Source organism: Salvelinus alpinus, chromosome 11, assembly GCF_045679555.1.
Source record: "Salvelinus alpinus chromosome 11, SLU_Salpinus.1, whole genome shotgun sequence".
Classification (NCBI taxonomy): Eukaryota; Metazoa; Chordata; class Actinopteri; order Salmoniformes; family Salmonidae; genus Salvelinus; species Salvelinus alpinus.
Window position 1 is genome coordinate 4,038,131 of NC_092096.1, and position 10,743 is coordinate 4,048,873.

The 10,743-nt window shown below is 50.8% G+C and overlaps 2 protein-coding genes across 3 annotated transcripts in view; both read left to right on the forward strand.

Annotated features, from left to right (window-relative positions):
* tbk1 (TANK-binding kinase 1) overlaps nt 1–4,237 on the forward strand; it is an 86,058-nt gene extending 81,821 nt beyond the window's left edge. For both annotated transcript variants that reach the window (XM_071331540.1, XM_071331539.1), the window contains exon 20: nt 437–4,237. In XM_071331540.1, the coding sequence (XP_071187641.1) occupies nt 437–488 (52 nt within the window). In that variant the 3' untranslated portion in view covers nt 489–4,237. The remainder of the gene's footprint in view (nt 1–436) is intronic.
* On the forward strand, nt 2,598–4,237 carry LOC139533487 (uncharacterized). The gene is made up of 2 exons (XM_071331541.1): nt 2,598–3,569; nt 3,616–4,237. The coding sequence occupies exons 1-2, from the start codon at nt 2,598–2,600 to the stop codon at nt 3,667–3,669; spliced, it is 1,026 nt and encodes a 341-aa protein (XP_071187642.1). The 3' UTR covers nt 3,670–4,237.
* Nucleotides 4,238–10,743: the final 6,506 nt, after the last annotated feature.

The following is a 10,743-nucleotide window of genomic DNA, read 5'->3' on the forward strand; positions in this document are numbered from 1 at the left end:
TGTTTGGTCCTTCCTGTCAGATCAGCTGTTTGGTCTTTCCTGTCAGATCAGCTGTTTGGTCCTTCCTGTCAGATCAGCTGTTTGGTTCTTCCTGTCTGATCAGCTGTTTGGTCCTTCCTGTCAGATCAGCCGTTTGGTCCTTCCTGTCAGATCAGCTGTTTGGTCCTTCCTGTCAGATCAGCTGTTTGGTCCTTCCTGTCAGATCAGCTGTTTGGTCCTTCCTGTCAGATCAGCCGTTTGGTCCTTCCTGTCAGATCAGCTGTTTGGTCCTTCCTGTCAGATCAGCTGTTTGGTCCTTCCTGTCAGATCAGCTGTTTGGTCCTTCCTGTCAGATCAGCTGTTTGGTCCTTCCTGTCAGATCAGCTGTTTGGTCCTTCCTGTTTATGCCCATGCACTATCTATTGATATAATATTGTCTGATGTTGCTGTTTTCCAGGTTCGGCTCTTTGACATTGGATGGAGGAATGAGAAGTGTGGACCGTATCTGAGACCATGTGGTCACTCGCTTCCAACATCCACCCTACACACTCACCCCTCGACTCTCACCCACCCAACCTCCATACCCACCCTAAACCCTCACCCCTCGACTCTCACCCACCCTAAACCCTAAACCCTCACCCCTAAACCCCCACCCCTCGACTCTCACCCACCCTACACCCTCACCCCTAAACCCCCACCCCTCGACTCTCACCCACCCTAAACCCTCACCCCTCGCTTCCAACACCCACCCTACACCCTCACCCCTCGACTCTCACCCACCCAACCTCCATACCCACCCTAAACCCTCACCCCTCGACTCTCACCCACCCTAAACCCCCACCCCTCGACTCTCACCCACCCTACACCCTCACCCCTCGACTCTCACCCACCCTACACCCTCACCCCTAAACCCCCACCCCTCGACTCTCACCCACCCTACACCCTCACCCCTAAACCCCCACCCCTCGACTCTCACCCACCCTACACCCTCACACCTAAACCCCCACCCCTCGACTCTCAACCCAACCCCCATACCCCACCCCCACCTGACCCCCACCTCAATCCACTATCTAGACCCTGACCCCTACCTGACCCCCACCTTAATCCACTATCTAGACCCTGACCCCTACCTGACCCCCACCTCAATCCACTATCTAGACCCTGACCCCTACCTGACCCCCACCTCAATCCACTATCTAGACCCTGACCCCTACCTGACCCCCACCTCAATCCACTATCTAGACCCTGACCCCTACCTGACCTCCACCTCAATCCACTATCTAGACCCTGACCCCTACCTGACCCCCACCTCAATCCACTATCTAGACCTTGACCCCTACCTGACCCTCACCTCAATCCACTATCTAGACCCTGACCCCTACCTGACCCCCACCTCAATCCACTATCTAGACCTTGACCCCTACCTGACCCCCACCTCAATCCACTATCTTGACCCTGACCCCTACCTGACCCCACCAGTCTACAGTCTAGACCCTGACCCCACCAGTCTACAGTCTAGACCCTGACCCCACCAGTCTACAGTCTAGCCACTGACCCCTACCTGACCCCTACCTGACCTACAGTCTAGACCCTGACCCCTACCTGACCCCACCAGTCTACAGTCTAGACCCTGACCCCTACCTGACCCCACCAGTCTACAGTCTAGACCCTGACTCCACCAGTCTACAGTCTAGACCCTGACCCCTACCTGACTCCACCAGTCTACAGTCTAGCCCCTGACCCCTACCTGACCCCACCAGTCTACAGTCTAGACCCTGACCCCACCAGTCTACAGTCTAGACACTGACCCCTACCTGACCCCACCAGTCTACAGTCTAGACCCTGACCCCACCAGTCTACAGTCTAGACCCTGACCCCACCAGTCTACAGTCTAGCCACTGACCCCTACCTGACCACTACCTGACCTACAGTCTAGACCCTGACCCCTACCTGACCCCACCAGTCTACAGTCTAGACCCTGACCCCTACCTGACCCCACCAGTCTACAGTCTAGACCCTGACTCCACCAGTCTACAGTCTAGACCCTGACCCCTACCTGACTCCACCAGTCTACAGTCTAGCCCCTGACCCCTACCTGACCCCACCAGTCTACAGTCTAGACCCTGACCCCACCAGTCTACAGTCTAGACACTGACCCCTACCTGACCCCACCAGTCTACAGTCTAGACCCTGACCCCTACCTGACCTACAGTCTAGACCCTGACCCCTACCTGACCCCCCCCAGTCTACAGTCTAGACCCTGACCCCTACCTGACCCCCCCAGTCTACAGTCTAGACCCTGACCCCTACCTGACCCCACCAGTCTACAGTCTAGACCCTGACCCCTACCTGACCTCACCAGTCTACAGTCTAGACCCTGACCCCTACCTGACCTCACCAGTCTACAGTCTAGACCCTGACCCCTACCTGACCCCACCAGTCTACAGTCTAGCCCCTGACCCCTACCTGACCCCCCCAGTCTAGACCCTGACCCCTACCTGACCCCACCAGTCTACCAGCCCCTGCAGAGAAAGGAGGATGTTCCCTCACCTTGCCAGTGGTTATTATTCCTGTGTATATACATGTATGCTTCCTGGTGTATATAGTCTGATTCTATAATGTGTATTATTATTAATGAGTTTTCTATCTTCTGGCCTCTTTCTCCAAGCTGGCAACTTCTGTTAGAGACTAAAGAGAGGAAATGTCCTTCAGGACTCAACGTACTTCTATTAGAGACTAAAGAGAGGAAATGTCCTTCAGGACTCAACGTACTTCTATTAGAGACTAAAGAGAGGAAATGTCCTTCAGGACTCAACGTACTTCTATTAGAGACTAAAGAGAGGAAATGTCCTTCAGGAATCAACGTACTTCTGTTAGAGACTAAAGAGAGGAAATGTCCTTCAGGACTCAACGTACTTCTGTTAGAGACTAAAGAGAGGAAATGTCCTTCAGGACTCAACGTACTTCTGTTAGAGACTAAAGAGAGGAAATGTCCTTCAGGACTCAACGTACTTCTGTTAGAGACTAAAGAGAGGAAATGTCCTTCAGGACTCAACGTACTTCTGTTAGAGACTAAAGAGAGGAAATGTCCTTCAGGACTCAACGTACTTCTGTTAGAGACTAAAGAGAGGAAATGTCCTTCAGGAATCAACGTACTTCTGTTAGAGACTAAAGAGAGGAAATGTCCTTCAGGACTCAACGTACTTCTGTTAGAGACTAAAGAGAGGAAATGTCCTTCAGGACTCAACGTACTTCTGTTAGAGACTAAAGAGAGGAAATGTCCTTCAGGACTCAACGTACTTCTGTTAGAGACTAAAGAGAGGAAATGTCCTTCAGGACTCAACGTACTTCTGTTAGAGACTAAAGAGAGGAAATGTCCTTCAGGACTCAACGTACTTCTGTTAGAGACTAAAGAGAGGAAATGTCCTTCAGGACTCAACGTACTTCTGTTAGAGACTAAAGAGAGGAAATGTCCTTCAGGACTCAACGTACTTCTGTTAGAGACTAAAGAGAGGAAATGTCCTTCAGGAATCAACGTACTTCTGTTAGAGACTAAAGAGAGGAAATGTCCTTCAGGACTCAACGTACTTCTGTTAGAGACTAAAGAGAGGAAATGTCCTTCAGGACTCAACGTACCTGTTAGTCGTTATTACGACACGGTCCCAAACTGGCTCCCTACTTCCTTTCTAGTGCCCTACCCATTGGGCTCTGGTCAGAAGTAGTGCACTACGAAGGGGATAGGGGTCATCTGGGATGTACCCTCTGTGTTGCCTTCCTCTCATTTAGTCTGCAGACCTTTTTCTACTTCCTGTTTTGTTAACAGGGTATTTATCATCGTCTCTGCAGCCCAGCCGGTATAAATATTAAAATGGCTCACGGGCTCAAATCATAGTAGTTGCTCTTTTAAAATAAATTCCTAGTGTCCTTAAATATAATTTCTTATTTGAAAATAACCCACCCAAAATGATTACTGTCTTTTGTTTGCACAAATGAAGTGAGTTTTCCTCTCTGTTTATGCAGTATGTGTTTTGTTTTAACCATCTTATACAGGCTTATACAGGCTTAATGGTGCTGATGAGATGCATACAGGTGAATGATGGAGAAACCCATCTGTCGGGAGCTCTTGTCAATCACACAGACTCACACCATCTCTCCCCTCCTTCTGCTGTATAAAGGCTCTCTAAGTGTTGTTAATGATCACCGTGCAAAGGGAACGTGAAATGTTTGAAACAGCTGTAAATAAAGACGGAGGCCATCAGACGTTGTTGTGTTTCACATTCTAGAGAGTGTTGTAGCTACCTCCTCAGTCCTGTCATAAGAGGTGTTGTAGCTACCTCCTCAGTCCTGTAGCGACCTCCTCAGTCCTGTAGCGACCTCCTCAGTACTGTAGCTACCTCCTCAGTCCTGTAGCGACCTCCTCAGTCCTGTCATAAGAGGTGTTGTAGCTCCTCAGTCCTGTCATAAGAGGTGTGGTGGGGACTACACATCGGGGTCATCGATCGCTCATAAGAGGTGGGGACTAAACATCAGGGTCATCGATCCTCATAAGAGGTGGGGACTACACATCAGGGTCATCGATCCTCATAGGTGGTGGGGACTACACATCAGGGTCATCGATCCTCATAGGTGGTGGGGACTACACATCAGGGTCATCGATCCTCATAAGAGGTGGGGACTACACATCAGGGTCATCGATCCTCATAGGTGGTGGGGACTACACATCAGGGTCATCGATCCTCATAGGTGGTGGGGACTACACATCAGGGTCATCGATCCTCATAAGAGGTGGGGACTACACATCAGGGTCATCGATCCTCATAAGAGGTGGTGGTGGGGACTACACATCAGGGTCATCGATCCTCATAGGTGGTGGGGACTACACATCAGGGTCATCGATCCTCATAGGTGGTGGGGACTACACATCGGGGTCATCGATCGCTCATAAGAGGTATGTTGGTGGGGACTACACATCAGGGTCATCGATTCTCATAAGAGGTGTGGTGGGGACTACACATCAGGGTCATCGATCCTCATAAGAGGTGTGGTGGGGACTACACATCAGGGTCATCGATCCTCATAAGAGGTGTGGTGGGGACTACACATCAGGGTCATCAATCCTCATAAGAGGTGGTGGGGACTACACATCGGGGTTATCGATCCTCATAAGAGGTGGTGGGGACGACACATCAGGGTCATCGATCCTCATAAGAGGTGGTGGTGGGGACTACACATCAGGGTCATCGATTCTCATAAGTGGTGTGGTGGGGACTACACATCGGGGTCATCGATCCTCATAAGAGGTGTGGTGGGGACTACACATCGGGGTCATCGATCCTCATAAGAGGTGTGGTGGGGACTACACATCGGGGTCATAGATCCTCATAAGAGGTGTGGTGGGGACTACACATCAGGGTCATCGATCCCTCATAAGAGGTGGTGGGGACTACACATCAGGGTCATCGATCCTCATAAGAGGTGTGGTGGGGACTACACATCAGGGTCATCGATCCTCATAAGAGGTGTGGTGGGGACTACACATCAGGGTCATCGATCCTCATAAGAGGTGTAGGTGGGGACTACACATCGGGGTCATCGATCCTCAGAGGTGTGGTGGGGACTACACATCGGGGTCATAGATCCTCATAAGAGGTGTGGTGGGGACTACACATCGGGGTCATCGATCCCTCATAAGAGGTGTGGTGGGGACTACACATCAGGGTCATCGATCCTCATAAGAGGTGTGGTGGGGACGACACATCAGGGTCATTGATCCTCATAAGAGGTGTGGTGGGGACTACACATCAGGGTCATCGATCCCTCATAAGAGGTGTGGTGGGGACTACACATCAGGGTCATCGATCCTCATAAGAGGTGTGGTGGGGACGACACATCAGGGTCATTGATCGCTCATAAGAGGTGTGGTGGGGACTACACATCAGGGTCATTGATCGCTCATAAGAGGTGTGGTGGGGACTACACATCTGGGTCAGCGATCGCTCATAGGTGTGGTGGGGACTACACATCGGGGTCATCGATCCCTCATAAGAGGTGTGGTGGGGACTACACATCAGGGTCATCGATCCTCATAAGAGGTGTGGTGGGGACTACACATCGGGGTCATCGATCGCTCATAAGAGGTGTGGTGGGGACTACACATCAGGGTCATCGATCCTCATAAGAGGTGTGGTGGGGACTACACATCAGGGTCATCGATCCCTCATAAGAGGTGTGGTGGGGACTACACATCAGGGTCATCGATCCCTCATAAGAGGTGTGGTGGGGACTACACATCAGGGTCATCGATCCTCATAAGAGGTGTGGTGGGGACTACACCAGGGTCATCGATCCTCATAAGAGGTGTGGTGGGGACTACACATCAGGGTCATCGATCCTCATAAGAGGTGGTGGGGACTACACATCAGGGTCATCGATCCTCATAAGAGGTGGTGGGGACTACACATCAGGGTCATCGATCCTCATAAGAGGTGGTGGGGACTACACATCAGGGTCATAGATCCTCATAAGAGGTGTGGTGGGGACTACACATCAGGGTCAGCGATCCTCATAAGAGGTGTGGTGGGGACTACACATCAGGGTCATCGATCCTCATAAGAGGTGTGGTGGGGACTACACCAGGGTCATCGATCCTCATAAGAGGTGTGGTGGGGACTACACATCAGGGTCAGCGATCCTCATAAGAGGTGTGGTGGGGACTACACATCAGGGTCATCGATCCTCATAGGTGGTGTGGTGGGGACTACACATCAGGGTCATCGATCCTCATAAGAGGTGTGGTGGGGACTACACATCAGGGTCATCGATCCTCATAAGAGGTGTGGTGGGGACTACACATCAGGGTCATCGATCCTCATAAGAGGTGTGGTGGGGACTACACATCAGGGTCATCGATCCTCATAAGAGGTGTGGTGGGGACTACACATCAGGGTCATCGATCCTCATAAGAGGTGTGGTGGGGACTACACATCAGGGTCATCGATCCTCATAAGAGGTGTGGTGGGGACTACACATCAGGGTCATCGATCCTCATAAGAGGTGTGGTGGGGACTACACATCAGGGTCATCGATCCTGATGTCAGGGTCATCGATCCTGATCGACACATCAGGGTCATCGATCCTCATGTGTGTTCCAAATAGGCACTCTGTTCCATATATAGAGTCCTATGGCCCCGTCATGCCAAATAATGACCTCCTCTACGTCACAATGGGATTCGATCAACTATTAGCGTCCGTTGCTATGTCAACGGTGTGATGACCTAATGATTCGTTTTGGAGATCATCATTACAGCCTAAATTATGTAGTAGTCCTCTATTATGATACATATTGTTCTATCTCACATAGCTCGTTAGCACCCCCTTGTGGTTGAATATATGTATCTATTGTAGGTCCTAGGATATACAACAATGAATAATGTAGAACAAACAAATACCATCAACGGATAACTTACAACTTACAACAATGAACACCTTATGAAACAGCTGTGAAAACCAACCTGACAATATTTAAGATTTTAATACATAAACTGATTGTTTTTGGTACAGTTGTGCCATTCATTTATTTCCAAATATTATTTTTTGGACACATGACAATCAGAATGAAATAGTTAATTCTGGTGTGTAGAATAAAGAAGTGGGTGCTGTGTTGGGAGGTTCAGCCGGTCACCTGTCCTCAACAGGCGGTCTCAGAAGGGGGACTTGAAGAGACTTGTTCTCAACAGGCAGACTCAGAAGGAGGACTTGAAGAGACTTGTTCTCAACAGACAGACGGTCTCAGAAGGAGGACTTGAAGAGACTTGTTCTCAACAGACAGACGGTCTCAGAAGGAGGACTTGAAGAGACTTGTTCTCAACAGACAGTCTCAGAAGGAGGACTTGAAGAGACTTGTTCTCAACAGACGTTCTCAGAAGGAGGACTTGAAGAGACTTGTTCTCAACAGGCAGACGGTCTCAGAAGGGGGACTTGAAGAGACTTGTTCTCAACAGACAGACAGTCTCAGAAGGGGGACTTGAAAAGACTTGTTCTCAACAGACGGTCTCAGAAGGAGGACTTGAAGAGACTTGTTCTCAACAGGCAGACGGTCTCAGAAGGGGGACTTGAAGAGACTTGTTCTCAACAGACAGACAGTCTCAGAAGGGGGACTTGAAAAGACTTGTTCTCAACAGACAGACGGTCTCAGAAGGAGGACTTGAAGAGACTTGTTCTCAACAGGCAGACGGTCTCAGAAGGGGGACTTGAAGAGACTTGTTCTCAACAGACAGACAGTCTCTGAATGGGGACTTGAAGAGACTTGATCTCAACAGACAGACGGTCTCAGAAGGAGGACTTGAAGAGACTTGATCTCAACAGACAGACAGTCTCAGAAGGGGGACTTGAAGAGACTTGATCTCAACAGACAGACGGTCTCAGAAGGAGGACTTGAAGAGACTTGATCTCAACAGACGGTCTCAGAAGGGGACTTGAAGAGACTTGTTCTCAACAGGCAGACGGTCTATGAAGGGGGACTTGAAGAGACTTGTTCTCAACAGACAGACAGTCTCAGAAGGAGGACTTGAAGAGACTTGTTCTCAACAGACAGTCTCAGAAGGGGGACCGTAGTGGAACAACTTTGATGGGCTTCAACTCCGGCGCCACAGTCTTCACCCTCTCAAATTTCTGGCAGGCTAGACAGGTACTGACCTGGTCTCTCTCTCTACGGGTCAGGTACTGACCTGGTCTCTCTAAGGGTCAGGTACTGACCTGGTCTCTCTACGAGTCAGGTACTGACCTGGTCTCTCTAAGGTTCAGGTACTGACCTGGTCTCTCTCTCTAAGGGTCAGGTACTGACCTGGTCTCTCTACGGGTCAGGTACTGACCTGGTCTCTCTATCTACGGGTCAGGTAATGACCTGGTCTCTCTCTCTAAGGGTCAGGTACTGACCTGGTCTCTGTAAGGGTCAGGTACTGACCTGGTCTCTCTACGGGTCAGGTACTGACCTGGTCTCTCTCTCTACGGGTCAGGTACTGACCTGGTCTCTCTATGAGTCAGGTACTGACCTGGTCTCTCGACGGGACAGGTACTGACCTGGTCTCTCTAAGGCTCAGGTACTGACCTAGTCTCTCTACGAGTCAGGTACTGACCTGGTCTCTCTAAGGTTCAGATACTGACCTGGTCTCTCTCTCTCTACGGGTCAGGTACTGACCTGGTCTCTCTACGAGTCAGGTACTGACCTGGTATCTCTAAGGGTCAGGTACTGACCTGGTCTCTCTACGAGTCAGGTACTGACCTGGTCTCTCTCTCTCTACGGGTCAGGTACTGACCTGGTCTCTCTCTCTACGGGTCAGGTACTGACCTGGTCTCTCTCTCTCTACGGGTCACGTACTGACCTGGTCTCTCTCTCTAAGGGACAGGTACTGACCTGGTCTCTCTCTCTAAGGGACAGGTACTGACCTGGTTTCTCTCTCTAAGGGTCAGGTACTGACCTGGTCTCTCTCTCTAAGGGTCAGGTACTGGTCTGGTCTCTCACTCTACGGGTCAGGTACTGACCTGGTCTCTCTACGGGTCAGGTACTGACCTGGTTTCTCTATGAGTCAGGTACTGACCTGGTCTCTCTAAGGTTCAGGTACTGACCTGGTCTCTCTCTCTAAGGTTTAGGTACTGACCTGGTCTCTCTACGAGTCAGGTACTGACCTGGTTTCTCTACGAGTCAGGTACTGACCTGGTGTCTCTAAGGGTCAGGTACTGACCTGGTCTCTCTCTCTAAGGGTCAGGTACTGACCTGGTCTCTCTCTCTAAGGGTCAGGTACTGACCTGGTCTCTCTCTCTAAGGGTCAGGTACTGACCTGGTCTCTCTCTCCAAGGGTCAGGTACTGACCTGGTCTCTCACTCTACGGGTCAGGTACTGACCTGGTCTCTCTCTTTAAGGGTCAGGTACTGACCTGGTCTCTCTCTCTACGGGTCAGGTACTGACCTGGTCTCTCTCTAAGGGTCAGGTACTGACCTGGTCTCTCTCTCTAAGAGTCAGGTACTGACCTGGTCTCTCTACGAGTCAGGTACTGACCTGGTCTCTCTATGAGTCAGGTACTGACCTGGTCTCTCGACGGGACAGGTACTGACCTGGTCTCTCTAAGGCTCAGGTACTGACCTAGTCTCTCTACGAGTCAGGTACTGACCTGGTCTCTCTAAGGTTCAGATACTGAACTGGTCTCTCTCTCTAAGGGTCAGGTACTGACCTGGTCTCTCTACGAGTCAGGTACTGACCTGGTATCTCTAAGGGTCAGGTACTGACCTGGTCTCTCTACGAGTCAGGTGCTGACCTGGTCTCTCTCTCTCTAAGGGTCAGGTACTGACCTGGTCTCTCTCTCTCTAAGGGTCAGGTACTGACCTGGTCTCTCTCTCTAAGGGTCAGGTACTGACCTGGTCTCTCTCTCTACGGATCAGGTACTGACCTGGTCTCTCACTCTACGGATCAGGTACTGACCTGGTCTCTCTCTCTACGGATCAGGTACTGACCTGGTCTCTCACTCTACGGATCAGGTACTGACCTGGTCTCTCTCTCTACGGGTCAGGTACTGACCTGGTCTCTCTCTCTACGGGTCAGGTACTGACCTGGTCTCTCTCTCTCTACGGGTCACGTACTGACCTGGTCTCTCTCTAAGGGACAGGTACTGACCTGGTCTCTCTCTCTAAGGGACAGGTACTGACCTGGTCTCTCTCTCTAAGGGTCAGGTACTGACCTGGTCTCTCTCTCTAAGGGTCAGGTACTGGTCT